The sequence below is a fragment of the Lates calcarifer genome, linkage group LG4, assembly GCF_001640805.2.
Source record: "Lates calcarifer isolate ASB-BC8 linkage group LG4, TLL_Latcal_v3, whole genome shotgun sequence".
In the NCBI taxonomy this organism is placed as follows: domain Eukaryota; kingdom Metazoa; phylum Chordata; class Actinopteri; family Centropomidae; genus Lates; species Lates calcarifer.
Window position 1 is genome coordinate 5,186,904 of NC_066836.1, and position 17,301 is coordinate 5,204,204.

A 17,301-nucleotide genomic window follows, 5' to 3' on the forward strand; every position below is an offset into this window, starting at 1 on the left:
CCTTGATCCCGGTTCCAAAATCTCGTGAAAAGCTTTCCCAGAGGAGTAGAGGCTGGTAGAGCAGTATATCAATGCCCGTGGTTTTGGAAAGAGATGTTCAACAATCACACGTGGATGTAACGCTCCGAGGCCTGTGGTACGAAGCAGGATTTGCGTTTAGCGAGATAACTTCAGGTTTAACTCTGGGTTTTCTTAGCGGGGTAAATCGCCATGGTAACTTATGCTAAACGGCTAACCTGTTCTGGGACAGGTAAACTTCAGCGGATTGGATCAAAACCTGTCAACAGCCAAACTACTGACCAATCAGACCACTGGAGAACTGGAGTCATACAGGATCTCGACATGGACAAAAAGGTTTGCTATAAAGTGAATCGATTTGCTGTTCCAGTCATATATCCACAACACAGCTTCTAACAAACGCTTATCCAGTAAGAAACAATAAAGTTTTGTATTTATTTACTTTTTTCTCTTTTGTCTGATGGTGATATATCATGGGTACGTTGAACTTGCTTCAAAGCACAGGCCTCAGGTAGCAGGGGGCATTTAGCAACACAATGCATGTAAACAATACTTCCATATATTAATGTATAATATACAACTAGCATATGTTCTTAAAAAGCTGTCTGCCCTAAATGTGAATAAATAAACGCCCTTCACAGTTGGGTGTATTTCAGTAAAGGATCTTTCCATTCCATTATTTTAGCCACATTCACCTCTTCTGAACTTTCCATGTGTAACTACCTTTCCTGAGCTGCAGCCAGAGAGAAAAAAGTAGGAGCTGGAACTGGAAAAGTCAATGTCATGAAGGAGTTATGGCTCCAGATTCCAACGTTAAGTCCATCTTAAAAGATGTTCAGAGCTCCACACCAGCTATATCTATCCCTTACCATTAAGGCTTTTTTGGTCTCAAGCTTCCAACATGCCCATTTATGGCTGTGCTGAACCATATAGACCCATAAAACTGTCAAGAAAACATATAATGCTGCTTTAGTGTCTTTTTGTTAGGTTGGTGCATTTTTATGGCCTTTGCTGTTTTTGTTATAATGAAAAACTTTTGTTTATTGCCACAGTCTTTTTAGTGGAGAAAGTAGAAACAGAAGAAAATAAAACCTGTGAAGTTCTACAGCAGAATGAGTAATATCTCAACACAGATGCTGATTTAGGGCCAATAAGGCGTCCTGGTCCTGAGTCCCCCCAGGTGGCACTGTTCTTCCAGACAAACCTGCTCTGTTTGGAGAGGATCTAACAAACTATTCCTCATACAAAACTGTCAAACAGCTTTAACAGTCACAGCCCGGTCACATTGTCCTTTGATGAGGTCAAATTTACAGAGCCATCCTCCAACATTAACCTTTACACCAGCCACAGAACATCTGCTGAGATAAGGCAAACTTTCAGCATATTGATCTCTAAGGTCTTTCTTTGCAACAGCTGTTTTTAGTTGCTAGTTTTTGACATTTAGACAGTCAGAAATAATTGCCACTATTTGGCAACACAGGATCCTAAATTCAGTTGCCATTACTAAGAAAGTTTCCATCACATCCAGGAACTGAACAGAGAGATGTGTACTTACTGCAGGATGGATGACGTGTCTGCTTGTGAAATCTTAAAATTAAAGTAAAAAAAAAAAAAGACACTTTGAGGAAAAATAAATAATTGTGTCTTTTTAAAACAAAGGAAAGATATTTGTATAGTTAGGTGGGATTGTAGAAAACACTGTGTCTTATATAATATCTTATTAAATCATTTAATTTTCCGCGGGTTTAAGCCTTTTTCCCCTCAGTCCCTTTGTCCTCCTCCATTCTAGATTAATTTTCCACAAGAAAAACACATAATCAAAGCAGTTTCTTGTATAATTTATATTGAAAACATGTTAAAAACATTAGTTTCCCTTTATAAAACCGTAGCAGTTACCTGTGACCATAATTACAACAGTGTCCTGGTAATCAAAAATCCCCTGTCAATATCACATGTAACTGGAGAGAGGCATCTTAATACCAAGTGCATATGGGATTTAAAAGGATGCTGAATATCAAACGGCTGCTCTGAGCTCAGTTTGGCTGGTTGTCCATGTGTGAGTCTGACTGGTAAGACTGGATGTCCTCTCCAATGAACTCTGATACTGTGGAGGGACAAGAGGAGAAAATCACAATCCTGTTAATCAGTCCTGCCTTTCATCCATCTACCCACATCATATACTCATGTCACTGGTAATATGCATTGCTACAGTTTTGCATTGTCGTTGGCTCATGCCACAATTTTTCATCGCTGCGCAGGACAAAATGCTTGGGAACATCTAAAAATGCCAGCAGGCAAATTTATAGAGTGTGCTTCGATACTTCAAAGATAATAATATAACCTGATATATTGACTGGTATTAGATTATCAGCAATTATGTCCACTGTATATGTCAGCCAATAAGTAACAAGAAATTGCTGTAAGCTACAGAGAAGTCAAAGAAATGTTTGAGGTAGCTTAGAAACAGCATATCTCCTGCATAATTTATCAAAAATATTTGTATATGTTGGATGTTAATGTTTTTTAAAAAAGAATATAGGCTGACAAATTCTCTTAAATCCTCAAATATCACAATTGGTACTGGTGGTGTTGGCTGTATATGTGTGTGCAAAAATCCAATCCTGGCTATGATATACAGAATTCACTGTAAAGAACCACAAATTACAATTATTATCACTTTAAAAAGAATGACACGTCACTGAGAGATGGTCACATTCATTAACAACGTTTAAGAGAATCATAATTCATTGAGCACTTGATATCTCAGCCATGGTGTTTGCCACATGCTCGCCCCACTTCATATCCACTCATGCTTCACACTGTCATCCAAATTTGTATTTTCTGACCCCTGTAACTAGCAGAAATGGTGGCAAGTGTTTCCCAAACTACAGGATTAAAACTGACATCTGTTAAATTTCAATGCATTTAAACTTTAACTACAGTGATGGAGTGTTCAGTGTTTCATTTGTGAAGTTGTTTTTTTAGTTGTAACTGTAACTGACCAAGCAGGTAATGTGAACCAGAAAATATAATTTGTGATTAATTTTAATGCCACTGGTACTGACCACAATGATGGGTATGACCTGGACTAAAGAACAGTATGGAGAGCATCTCCAACCATGGTATATCAACAAACAGAAAAATAATAATTCAGTATCAACAAAAAACCCCAAAATGTGATTTTCCCTATTTCCTTCCTCTAGATTATCAACCATAAAATAAAGGCAAAATGCAAAAACCATCATCTTTAAAAAAAAGTTCTGCAAATACAGTAACCTTTTATTCCCTTTACTATCCATCTACACACCCATTCATCCATGTAACCATATATGACACTCAACTAACAGAACACTGATGAATCCACTCACTTCAGTTTTTATCATCTGTGTTTCTCCATGTCCTCTGTCTAGCTATGCAATGAAGCCACCTAATTCAATGTTTCTACATATTTACACTCCTTAATACAAAGTTCAAAAAGTGTAGCTCACCTTCCTCAAAGGTAATGTGGTGCATAGACACTGAGCTGGTAAACTCCAAGGGGCACTCCTGGATCTTGGCATCCCTCTCTCCCCCATGTCCCATCCCCAGCACCCTTCCCTGGGGGTCCCAGCCCTCATAATGGGAGTAAGGTGCCGGGCAGATGTCCTGATAGGGGCTTGGGTTGGAGGGAGGGGAGGGACACACCTCCTGAGGATAAGCAGAGTACTGGGGGTAAGGAGAGGTAGGGATGGGAGGCAGGGGGGAGGTCGAGATAGGACTGCCGGCAGGGAACGGGCTGAGAGAGGAGGAGTGGGAGGGAGAGGGTGAGGAGGACAGGTAGGGTGAGTCCAACCACGGAGAAGGGGAAGGGGATGGAGGCTGCGGGCCACGGGGGTACAGAGGGGGGAGGAGCTCGGTGAAGCCCAGCTCCAGGTTCTCGAAGCTGGGGTGACGCTCGGACAGGGCTGCTCTGGACCCGCCGGGCTCCTCCACCGCAGCATCGGGTTTAGAGCAGTACTCGTCCTGGTAGCTCATGGTGGGGCAGGGTGGAGAGTAGGTGGAGGGGTAAGGGGGCAGGTGGAAACCAATGCCTCGGTCATCAGCCATTGGGTCACCTCTCACATGGAAGCCTCTGTCCATCCTGGGTTGACCACCCACAGGACACACAGTCCCCCTGTCCAGAGGCAGCACAGAAGGCCGGGACAGCAGAGGGTCCTCCTCTTTAAACATAACTTAAGGTAGAAACAGAAAAACTGAGTCACTGCACATGTAGAATAATATTTATTAATATTAACACATTGGCTTTTTATGCCTCAGCGCTGGTGACAGCCATGGATGTCCCATTCGAGGGAATTCCTTCCATTTTGGCACAGACATTCACTTGGGCTCAAGGATGATGGTCAGAGGTCAAAGGTCAAGGTCACTAAGACTTCAAAAAACAAGTCTCTGGCTTCTTGGATGTGATATCGCAAGACTGCCTTGAAGGATTTTTTTTTACAAATTTGCCACAAACATTCACCTGGAGGTGATGAACTGATTAGGTTTTGGTGGTCAAAGGTCAAAGGTCACTGTGACTGCACAAAACACATTTTAGGCCATAACTCAAGAATTCACACACTAATGAAGTGCAGTTGGCGGAGGCATAAAACCGTGAGGCGGTAATTCTAGTTTTCCATGAGCTCAGAAAGATAACACCAGATGACTTATTTGTCTAATCTCTAAAAAAAAGTGTTTAGGTTTTTCAGATGTTTTCAAAACACCACTGCTGTGGAATCCTCCAACTGAACTTAATGATTATCAGAAATTCATCCATCATCAGCCACATCCCCAGATGTAAGTAAGGCTATGTATTATTTAAAATGTTTTCATATAACAAATAATAAATAAAATTCACTGTGAAACAAAACAGAGGACAGAGACAGAGGTGAATAAGGTGGGGATGGACACTCACTGGGGAGATATTTGAAGCAGTGAGTGCTGCTTCTTTTCCTCTTCCCGTTGGAGACATAAAGACTAACTGACACAGGCCGACTGACAGACAGGTCACTGTAGGCAGGAACTCTCACACACAGCAAACACTGTAAGGTAAAAAAAAAACAAAAAAACAAGGTATAGATGTAAAATATTACAGATCGGAAGAGATTCATCAGATGCTTCAGCTGTATCTGCTGTAAAAAATTACCTCATTGCTGTTATCACGGTCGACATGAGCCTCCTCCTCCCACTGTAATTTACCATCTAATAGATAAAGACATTAGGCAGAATTAAAGACAAGTGTAACCTAGATGCACACACAGAGAGACACACACAGTTACACTAAAGCTTCAGTGTCCACTTAACTTCAATTGAGAATATCAAAGTACCTTTACGTCAGAAACTCACAAAAACAATAAAAACACAAGCTCAGGAATCATTTTATTAGCATTTTGTCTCCTCTGTGGACATTTACCTGTCCCTCTCTCCATAAAAAGGACTCTGGAGATTGGCAGGAAGTTGGTGCCACTCAGCAGAAGTTCCTCTCCGCCCTCCACAGAGCAGGAAGTGAGACTGACGGACTCGATAACAGGCAGCTCCTGGGCCGAACGCTGGGCTACAGCAGGGATAAAAAAGTCAGGCAAATTAATTGTGATCTTTGGTAGTGGTAAATATACTCCACTTTTGTGCACAAGCCTGAAAATAATGATCTCAAAGTAAAAATGTTACTGTTCTGTTTACATTAATTATCATACATTATCAAATTGTCAAAGACTGACGCTCATACAGACCAAACTACACCTAAATTAGCACTACCAAGGCCATCCAAGTGCATCCGCAGTGATACCTAGTTTCCCTAAAACTACATGTAACCAGCAACTCACAGCATTCGATGGGCAGCGAGGCGACCTGCAGAGCCAGGACCCGGCCAGGCGGGGCTACAGGGGGCGCTAGAGGGAGGTGGGTACGAAACACCAAACGAACACGTGTGTTCTTCCTGCCAACATCCGTTTCTCCTTTTCTCAACTCGATGTCCGAGTTCCTCAGCTTCAGGATCCCAGCACAGTCGATGCTACGACATAACAGATGTACAGGTTGTGTCAGCATATGCAGGTTATTCAGCCTTGTACTCCAATTTCGAGGCTGTTTTAAAGCCTACAGTATATACTTGACTTGTTCTGTGTGCAGGTAGAAAAGTTTACTCTGTCTCCCTTCCACTCACAGTGCAGTCATGTTGTTCTCTGGGCTGAGGGGGATGTCCAGCAGTTTGGTCCCAGCCTGAACGCTCTCATGACTGGCAGTACCCACCATCTTCCCTGTCACCCTGAAGGGGAAGAAAAAGATCTATATAACAGCCCTTCATTTACAGTTGTTGTGATAGACCAGTGATCCATCAGAGGTGAACAGTGTCTTTCTCAAAGTGCATGCTCCAGCAACTATCAAGTTTGCTGTGCTGGTGTTTGGTGGTGTCAATCTAAAAAAAAGGTAATAAATCAATTGAAAATTTAAAATAATCAACAGTTGCAGCCCTAAATGTATATATATATTACATTAAATATAATGTTATTTTTACTTTTATTTACCGTTTCGTATTGTGTACACTCACTTGCAGATAACAAGCAAAATTTTATTGAATCCTGAAAAGAGCATCTATCTGTCTATCAAGTAAATTGATTAAGGAAATTAAGGATAAATTACATATTTTCAAATACAGACAAATCATATGCTTCTGATGCCCCAAGATATAAGGAGCTGAGAAGAGTAATAACAAAGTAAGACAATCTAGTGTCTTTCCTCCTGATGCACCTCTCCTTCTAATATTCTGATGCTCTCATTAGGAACAAGCTACACTGACAAAAATTTCCTAGACCAACACAACAAGCAGCTGGTGGTAGATTATGCAAGAATTAAAGCCACAGTGATTACACAATGTTTTCCATGAATATACAGTGTGACCTGCCCCTTGAATGCTTAGTAATGTGGTTACATAGAAATACAGTCCAGTACCTGTGTATCTGATAGAACGGATGTGGTCTGATGGATCTGTCGTCAGCTGTTCCTACGAAAACCTGAAGTGAGAGTGGTTTCCTCTCTGAGTATCCACACAGCTGTAGAGAGAGAGAGAGAGACACAGTGTGAGAGGTGGAATCAAGCTGTGATGAGGCCAGCGGCAACACGTGTCCCAAGACTTTGCTTCAGTATACACACAAACCTTTCACACCAATTTGTACCTCAGTTTGATTAGAAATTACACTAAAGGTAACATTAGTCAGAGACGGATGTTAAAATAATCTTATTGTAGAGGCAACATTACAATGAATATATAAGATTAATCTGACAAATCTCTATTGTCACTAAAAGCGTAACTACATCTTTCAGAACATATGTAAATCTGCAGGTTTGTGCTTCACCTTGACGACAGGATGTCCCGTCGGCGCGGCCTTGACGGCTCCTCTGCTGCCCTCTGTCTCATAGTGGGCTCTGTGGTGTGGGCGGGGTTGCACCTCAATCCGCAGCTCATACTGGTCAAACTGGGACGGCAGCGGCCAGTCGAGTGGCGGCAGAGCATTAGACCTGTGTTGGGTCAGAAAATCATTAGACTGACGGGTTTACTCATGAGCGGTGAACACAGTCAAGGGAGAGACGGACAACAGGTGCAGATGAATAACTATTTAGTGGAGCAACTAATGAGATCTACATAGAATTTACACATGCAAATATGGCAGGTGCAAAACAGCATAAAGTAAGTGAGAAGAACAACTTTGATTTTCTGGCAACTGATGATTTCTCTCTGAGATTATACTCCTGTATATATGCTGATGTACGTGTGTGTGTGTCCTTGCCTGAACAGAGGGCTGTGGGCGCTGGCTCGGGTCCTGCCCCACGCCAGAGCGGGGGGCACAGAGAGGTAGTCCATGACCGGTGAGGGGGGCTCTCTCCTGGTCTGCTGGGTCTCTGGCAGGGGGCAGGGGGAGCTGTGGCCTGGAGCCTGCTCCTGATCCACCTCCCTGGGAGACAACTGGGGGACAAAAGTTTTGCAGAGTGATCCACATTTTATAAAATGTGTAATATTTTACCACAAAACAAAAAACTGACATCTTTACCTGTTCCAAAGATGTCTTCCTGGTTTTCTGTGGGATGCTGAGCTCGCAGCTGCTAGGTGGAGCTTGTGACTGAGGGGTGGAGTCTCCACCCTCCAGGTTGCACCCCAGCAGTTCATCTGAGTAACTGCCCCTCCGAGAGGTACAGGGGGAGGCCAGGGGGGAGTTTCTGCGCTTTTTACCTCCGGGGGAAGTGGGCCTTGATGACGGCGAAAGCCCAAAATTGATGGCGGCCTCGTTGAGCTCCTCCTCCTCCACCAGGAGGGAGTCGCAGCTGGAGGCGGGACTCAGCCAGCCGCGGGAGGAGGGGCTGGAGGCAGGACTGGGACTGAGGGAGCCGGGGCATCTGTCACGGTAGGTAAAGGGATCCAGCAGGGGGAGGTAGAGGCGCTCTCGGTCCCACCCACCCCCACCTCCCATGTCCCAGTAGCTGGAAATGGTGGGTGCTGAGTCGTCCTCAGGGGAGATGGTGGTTATCTGGATGCTGGGACACTCGACCACACGAGACTCTGAAACCTGATCAGAAGATGAATGCAAGGGAGAGATACTTTATTGTCTCGTTCTGTCTCAGTCAACTGACAGAAACTGATAAATATTTAACAATCAAGTTATTTATCAAGAAAAAAAGCCAAATATTTGCTTTTTCCAGCTTCTCAAATGTGAAGATTTGCTTTTCTCTGTTTTTCACCGCTGGAAACTTTGATTTTTTTACTTTTCACTTGATTTACAAACTCTATCACAGTCTGCATTAAGCTGCCTTAATATTTTGTGACAGTTACATTATCATCATGAAGTAATGCAGCTGAGAACAGGAACTGTTTTGAAACTGTTTTCACCATGAGTCACCTCTGCTCAAGGGATCATCTTTGTCTGCAAAATTTTATTTCACATCAACACAACATTGTTTTTTAGCAGCTGACTCACACACTAGATAGTGAAGGAACTAAATGCAACAGCAGAGAGTGGATTTTCCTGCTTCTAACTGCATTCAAGCAATAATGTAACACTGGCTAACTCAACTAAATATTCAGTGGAACAGATTACTTTAAGTAAGTTTCAAGACTTTGGAAGTTTAAATTAAAGCAACAAGATGTAACTTTGCTGAAGCGAAGCGCCCTCTGCAGCCGAAAGAGGTCACTAATTTTGCTGGTTTCCTTGTCAGAGCAGTTATGTAGTTTTCATGCAGAAAACAAAGCCTGTCAATCAGTTGACCAGAGCTCTGACTGTGAAGTCCCCTTCACTGAACTGAAACACAGCCGAACAGTGCATATTCTTCATGATCCTCGGCTTCCAGAGCCTGAAGGACTGTCAGTGTAACAAACGCACCAAACTCTGTTTATATTTATCAATATTTTAGAAGTTTCTTAGTTTCTTATTTTGCTTTTGACCTGTGTTTGGATTAAATAAAACCACTGGCTATTAGAATCAGACTGTGTTAACAGTTCCCACAGTCTCTAAAAATGATTAAAGCCTAAGTTTACCTTCACAGTTTACCATCAGTGCAGAGAAGCTGCAATAACTTGTCTCACCTGCACAGAGCGCGCTGGCAGGCTCTCATAGGTCCCGCTGAACTCTCTGGCCGGGGCCCGTCGTGGAGGCGGGGAATGCATCCCAGCCCGCTGACTGGCTGAGGATGGCGGGCTGGGAATGCTGATGGAGTGTCCTGCATGAGTGGCAGCCAAGTGGTTGTCTGTAACTGCAAATATCAGACTGAATGTGAGGAACTGTGGCAAAACAAAGACACCAAATATATGATTTAGAAAATGAAGAAAATGAACACTGCAAGCTCAAACCACAGACTGAATATACTTGAGAGCGTCGTCAGTGTGCAGTTGCACTGCAGCTGTGGGAAAAAAGTTGGTCTAATTTGCTTTAAAAATGCCGATAATCAACTGCTGCTAATAGCGTTTAAAGTGTGTTCATTTCCCTAATATTCACCTTTGCTTCCACATGGCAACAATTTATTTTCTGGCTGCTCTCTGTTTACTTTTTCCTCCTTGTTCAAACAAACTTTTTATATCACATGTTGTGAGTTTCAGGGGTCATGTGACCTCCCGTTAATCTTAATTCAGAACCACATGATGTCAGTTTGCTCTGAAAATCTCCTGTTCTTTCACATCTGGCACGAGAAAGACTCATTTGATGTCAATCAAAATATTGTAAACACAGTTTGTGGTATATTCATTTTTTTTTATCATCAACATGCCTGCATCATTCATTACACATCAATTTTCCTTGATTTACTGCGCTGTAATTGTTGCCATATGGAAAATGCATGCAACTGGGACCTTTTCTCAGGAAGTGTGCAGCTTTAAAACAAGTTAGTTTGACCTTTTTGGGAAATGGTTAGATGAGATGATCGATACCACTCTAATGTCTGTACTGTAAATATGAAGCTGGAGCCAGGAGATGGTTAGCTTAGCTTAGCACAAAGGCTGGAAACAGGGGGATACAGTTAGCCTGGCTCTATCTACTGGTAATAGTCTGTCCACCAGCTCCTCAAAAAAATTATAAAACACACACTGTGGTTTTGGGGCAGAGGCATAACTACTATATATGCAGGTAAAGCAGCTGTACTGGGGCATGCACAGAACATGACGACTTCTTTACCAATTCATTTTATATAAATAAGGATTAATCGCTTTGAACATCTCATATTGAGGCCCAGGGCTGACTCATTATGCCACTGGGTGGTTATGTGCCACATTTTGAATTATAAGAATATTAAGTCTATTTATATTGTTATTCTGGTCTATTGTCATTCATGTTCATCTAAAAAGTATATATATGTTTGCCTTGTTTTCTGGCAAGACTGAATATTTTATTGAAAAAATGCTAACTTCCTAAAATCTGTTCACTGTTTCATCTGTTTATCATAGGAATACAATTACAGATATCTGCAGGACTAAGGTGACAATGCAGCTTCATATGACTTATCCTGATATATAATAAACTTGACTCAATAAGTAATGTAGATTTTGGCTTTATTCTCCACAATCTCCCAGTCATATGGCAACAATTTACTTCATGCCCCCCACTCTCCTTTGAGTGTGAAGAACTATTTTAATCCATGTATTCCATTTATTCAAATCACTAATTATGCAGGAAGGGGTGAGGTGGGAATTTTAACCAAACCATGAAGATTACATTTTCCTCACTGATCTGAATCTTACACCGCTCAGAATCAAAAACCCAACTCTGCTGCTAATCTTAACAGTTATGAAGACAATTTGGAGCTTTTCAACACTCCCTTCTTAAACATTTCAGAAAACATTCTCAGTAAAACTTCTCGGACTCTGCCAAACAACCAATCCACATGAGGACACGACCCCTCAAACCCACAGTCCTCACCACAACATTTCCCCAGTGTGGTGCGGTCGGCCTCCACACGCAGCCAAACGGTAGTTACTCTGTAATGAGCGAGGCTCCAACTGATCACTGTTGCAATGTAGTGGCGGTGAGCCATACAGGCAATTTTTTGGGCAACATGGACACACAACAGCAACTGCCAACAAATTAAGACTTGGGGTGAAAAAATCTCTTCAAATGTTTCCTGGCAACAAAAATATTTCCAAGTGATTAAAGCTGCAGTGCTGAGGCAACTCTTCTGCTGGTGGATTTTTTTCACATGAAACAAAGATTTAGATGTTTGTGTACCAACCAGCAGAGGAGTTTATAGGCCAAGAAAACTTACCTAACACTTATTGAACACAATAAAGCGAATCTAAAGTCTAACAGATCGACTATACAGTAATATATTTTACTGTGTCCTGACTTGAACCTCAAAAAAGTGATGTTTCAATCAGCGGTTCCCAGGCTCCATAAAGGAGGTGGAAGTTGAATTTGAAGGGTTGTGAGATGGGCAGAACCTGATCATCTACACCCCTACCTAATCCCCATATGACACTTCTGGACACTGCAATGAAATTAAAGGATGATGCAGTCATTTTTTAACCTGGGCCTTATTTTCCCATGATTTTGAATGTAAATGATTGCTAGGGTCAAAAATCTTTGGAATCACACGATAACACAAACAAACTAACAGTGGTATTCCAGCAGCTCCTGTGTTCTGCTTGGAAAAATTGTTGTTTTTGTCAGTGGAGTCTGGTAGCGATATATAACTACATTTCTGGTCAAACAAAAAGGATCTTACTGTTTAATAAAAAGGTCTATCTCTATAGGAATCCTCTCCATAATGTTGTCAGACACTTACAATAACAATCTGAGCCTGTCAGTGGCAGAAACAAACACTTTAGTGGACGTAGTTTGACACAGATTATTGCCCACTGGATTATATTCCAGCAGCTATTCACTGTTCTTACTCAGTACTGCACTGATTCCAAAAAATGCCCCTACCAATCATTTACACCCTAAAAACGTGGGAAAATTAGGTTCAAAAATAGTGGAGTAATTCCTAGACATCCTCGTTTAAAAAAAGGAATGAGAGTTGAATTTGCTTTCTTCAGTTTGTTTGGTGGCTCAGAGTTCCTCATGAGTAGATTCTCATCCTGCTACTGGCTGCGATTAATTCACCTTCCGGTCTGTGAGTGTGTCACAGTCTATGACTATGTCAACACGAAGCTGTGGTCAGACCTAAAACAGCCAAAAAGTTCATTCTTTTGGGAAGCCTCATCTGACATGTTAAATATAATGTAATACTTCATCCTGTGTCCTGAGTTGAACCTCTCACAAGGAGCGATAATTAGATCTTTCTGACTTGGAGATCAAGACCCCCACAAGGGATCACATGAGAAAACTGAAGAGTTGTGAGATAATTAGCAGGTTAGAAACTACATGAAAATTCATGCTTGTTTTTCTTGTGACTCCTTCGCTAATTTTGTCTTTTTTAAATTTTCCCTTTTTTTCTTGGGCCAATACCCACCTTAGAAATCCAATTGAGTTTTAACCGCAACATGACCCATCTACATGAAATCCTTTTATTTGGTCACTGTTAGTTTCAAATTCAGTGTTTCTGCTACAAATTACATTCATTAAGACAAGGCACGCTGCCAGCTGGTTTTTTAAAGCCACAACAATCTCTGGCCTCATGTTACCTTAAATTATTCCAGTGATGCAGCAAAACATACACACTTTAAAGCAACTCTATGTAACTTTTGCTGAGCAGCAGAAACAGCCACAAATAGTTATTGCAGGACGCTGGAGTCTGAGCGGTTACGGATACACCTGGAAGCTAAAAGCTCATGTACAGAAAACAAAGCCTATCAATCGCTGAGGCAACGAGCAGCAAAATACATCAAAAAGAATTACTGAGCTAGCTTCTCCTGTGTGACATAGTGCCATAAAGTGTGAGTGATCGTGGTGCAAGAGCAGGTGTTCAGGGCATGGGATGGGGATGAAAGAGGCACCATTCTTCCTATTACAAGACAGCGTGTCATCAAAATGATTCTGAAGCTGGAATTTTAAAACAAAATAGTTGCATAAAGTTGCTTTAAACACAGGGAAAATATAGCACTGGTATCCATCAGTGCTCTGTATTGGCAGATACACTGATTTCAGTTGTCAGTATCATGAAAGAAAATGTGCCATTCCTAACTTTGACCTCCTTGAACACCTACAAGAAAATTAAATCACTGTTTAGTTTAACTGGTTACAACTGGTAGACACATGCAGCCAGGGACCAGGGTTGGCAAGTCAACATTACTTTGTTTTATGCGTCACAGGCCACAAAAATTGCGCCCCACTGGTTTGCATGTTACATCAGATGGGGACATAAATCTGAATATCAGAAGGGACATCAAAGTGTCAGGAGACCAACTTCTGTGAAGGTTTACCCTCTGAAAAGTACAAATTAATCACCTAGAGTGAAGAATTACTCTCTTGTTTCTCTTGCAGTTCACTTTCATGCCTTGGGTGTGGTAATATAACTGTATGCCAGTGTGGGCGGGAAACAAATGAGAGAGTGGATGTGAGGATATGAGGTGTGTGTGTGTGTGGAGTGAAAATGGGGGAGATGGAGGTTGAGTGAAAGAGGGAGGGAGGTGTGTATGTGGTGCGCGTTCAGTACACAGAGGTTGAGGTTCCTTCCCAGATGGCAGCTGTTAACTCCACTCACACGCACAGCTGATTAGAAACACATTGAGTCTGGGGCTGCACGCACACATGCACAAACACACAAATGCACGCACGCAAATGCACTAATCCGGAATACAGAATATGCACACACACTCAGATGCATACCACACACAAAACAAACACACAATAAAAATATACTCGTGCTTCACATGCTTACAGAAACAGGCACGCACACATCACATGCGAGTTCAAACACACACACACACACACACACACACTCTTCACATAAGCACAGGCGTGCAGATGGAGGCCCTCATTACAGCACATGCAACACACAAACACACACATATACAGAAGTTCCCATGCATTTGAAGCCTGTCTGGTCTCACAGTCCTCCTATATCTAATGTGCCCCTTCACTCCGACACATTCAACTATCCAAGAAATGACTCTAACCCAGGCTGCTGCCGCCGGAGGAGTCCAGGTGCAGCAGGGCGCCCTCACTTTCCTCCCCGGGACCGGAGCTCTCCGGCTCGGCTGTGCGCACCGGGGATGGCCCCTGGCTCTGCCTCGGCGGCGGGTCCTCCTCAAACACCAACTTGAACTCGAACTCGCCTTCCTCCCAGCCCGAGCCCGGCGCGGCCCCCATCGCCCTCCGGCAGCAAGGACAGGATACAGATACAGTGATACAATCTTATCTCCCTGTATCAAGTAGCTACGGCGACTTTAACTGTCTTTAGTGCGCCTGAAAAAAACTTTCCCGGAGATATTCCCAAAACTTTCTCCTATGTGCGTGTCATTGCGCAAATATCCCTGCTCTTGGAGGGTTTCGGTGTCACTTCAGCAACTTTTCCACGCTGTTTCCACACGATGAGGGCTGCTTCTTGCTCAGATCTTTAGCAACTTTTTCAGACTTGATGCCTTGCGGTCCAAATTAAATCTTCGCTCGGGATACCTCACAGTCTTTTCCGAAACATACTCCCGAGATAGAGTCGGCTCTTTCATTCTAGCTCCATCGCCATCCCTGCGGCTTCTCCCTCTTCTTCCCCGTTCAAGACAGAGAGAGGAAAAAAAGTTTATCAAATATTTTTGTCGTCCTTTACCCTTAATTGCCTTTGGGTGGGTTTCCCAGCTCCAGTTGGTCGGTTACTCATTCCCCATAGGATCTTAAGCCTGTCAGTCATGAATCCCCCCTGCCCAACCTCTAGCCTCCCTCCTCTCCCCCCCTCCCCACTCACTCTGGAGGTTTCTCTTTTAGTCAAACTCACTTAACGTTTACTTAATACTCCAATACCCTGCAAATTTGGCTTTTCTCTGCTGATTCCATCTCATTTTGCATCATCCCAGCATAATTTCCCCGGTGTTTCCCCACTAGAATCAGGTTTATCTCCACATCATCCCCAGCATCATTAAGTGAGTGACACATTTAAGCCCAAAACAATATGATTATTATTCCAATCATGAGCGGGACTCATGGCAAGCGGCTCACTGTCTCTAAAACCTGCCATTGTAGGCCGGCTGCACGGCCACCAGGGCTGTGATGTTAACTGTCAGTTACTGCACATAAGAGGGCCTATTTCCTGTGGCGATGAACACGACAGTCCCCCCCCTCCTTAGGCTGTCACTCTCCCCTCTCCTCCCCCTTTCTTCTTTTTTTTCTTTTTACCCCACTCCTCCTTCCTCTCTTCTCTCCCCACCAACTCCTCCTCGTCCCTCCTTCTCTTGAGTCTCCCCTCCCTCCTTCCTCTCCACCGCAGATCTGTTTCTCATTATCCTCTGTAGTCTGCTCTCTGTCTGAGTCAGGAGACGAAAAACTTAAATAAACACTCTCTCCCTCTCTCTCTGGCCCTCTCCGCCTCAGCCCAGCTCCTTATTCCTCCTCCTCTTCCCCCTCCTCCTCCTCCTCTCTGTCTCTCCCCCTCTGTCCTCCCTCCTCGCCCTCCTCCGGTTCTCACAATCATCAGGCGTATGTTATACTGGAGAGTAACTGGGGGCTTGTTTCACTCTCCCTGTCATCCTCTTGGGGTTGTGTGGGCAGGCCTTGGATCCTGGACTGCTCTCAAGATGTTACAGTCTGGTTGGGGAGAGGAATAAGCGCTACCAGCAGGGCAGACTCAGGACTTTTTGAGGCCGTATTCAAGACTCGACAAACCCTTCAACACCATCATCATGTAATTATTAAATACCAGTGGTTAAAAAAAGAACTGAGTTTGATTGGAAGCCCTGTGATAGCTAAAGGTTCCTATACGCAGTCATTTAGTTTGCTATTGGCTGCGACTATTAGCCTATAAGTTTACAGCCAAGACTATGTATGTCCAAACTGAAGGTATCAGTGCAGAACTCCTGCATCTGACAAATACAGCAACTCACTGAAACCAACAACCTGACACTGGGTGTACAGAGGTGGGAAAATGTGCAGGGTTTGAACTTCATATAACTTCCTCTGTGACCTGCTGTGTACAAACAAATGCAACAAATGCACCTGTGGATACTTCTTGATTGATTCTCACCTCTTGACCAGTTCATTCATTTCATCAGGAAGGCTGGTCTGAGCAGTAGTTATGTATTTTTAAGCCTTCTCAGACACTACAGTGTTTGCCATGCAATGCCATGAGACAGAATTCTGGAAAATTATCATGAAATTTTTCCTCCATCTTGTATATTCATGAAATCTTTTGTTCTTTATTTAATTGTTAGCAAACAAAATGTATATTGCAACCTGGTGACTTTCTGAGTATGGACAGTTAGAAGTGACAGAAGGTTGGATTGCCAGTATCACAGCCTTTAGCTTTGTATGAGCAGATATACACCATTGTCCTGGAAGAGTCATGTTTCCTCATCTACACTTTATCATGGAGTTTGGAGTTTGGGTGTAAATAATGTTGGCTTAGTTGGGATTGAAGGTCAAAATAAAGAGAAAGAGATGCAGATGCGTTTGACTTGAAGTCGCCATCAACTGTACAGTAATCCTACTGTAACTTGGTTTGCCAAAGTGCAAAATGAATTGTTATGGTTTTGTAACCGCCAGTGAATCTTTATGTTAAAAGTTGAACTTGAACTTAAATCTGAGAAACAAAGTACATGCTTGTACTGTAAGCACATTTTCAGCAGTTCAGATACAGAGCATTTCTGGAAATGGAAAGTTTTTTGTGGGGTTGTGAAACTGTAGTGCTGAATGGCTAGTAAATTGTTTAAAG

At 42.8% G+C, this 17,301-nt stretch overlaps 1 protein-coding gene across 1 annotated transcript; it reads right to left on the reverse strand.

The window, feature by feature from the left end:
- Positions 1-1,844: 1,844 nt before the first annotated feature.
- Positions 1,845-15,248, reverse strand: nfatc4 (nuclear factor of activated T cells 4). The gene is made up of 13 exons (XM_018678133.2): positions 14,561-15,248; positions 9,602-9,768; positions 8,076-8,588; positions 7,815-7,990; positions 7,383-7,545; positions 6,979-7,079; positions 6,194-6,295; positions 5,856-6,043; positions 5,447-5,587; positions 5,180-5,235; positions 4,949-5,075; positions 3,507-4,229; positions 1,845-2,122 (listed from the first exon to the last, which is right to left on the reverse strand). Exons 1-13 carry the CDS (start codon positions 14,751-14,753, stop codon positions 2,052-2,054), a joined length of 2,721 nt encoding a protein of 906 aa, XP_018533649.1. The 5' UTR covers positions 14,754-15,248; the 3' UTR covers positions 1,845-2,051.
- Positions 15,249-17,301: the final 2,053 nt, after the last annotated feature.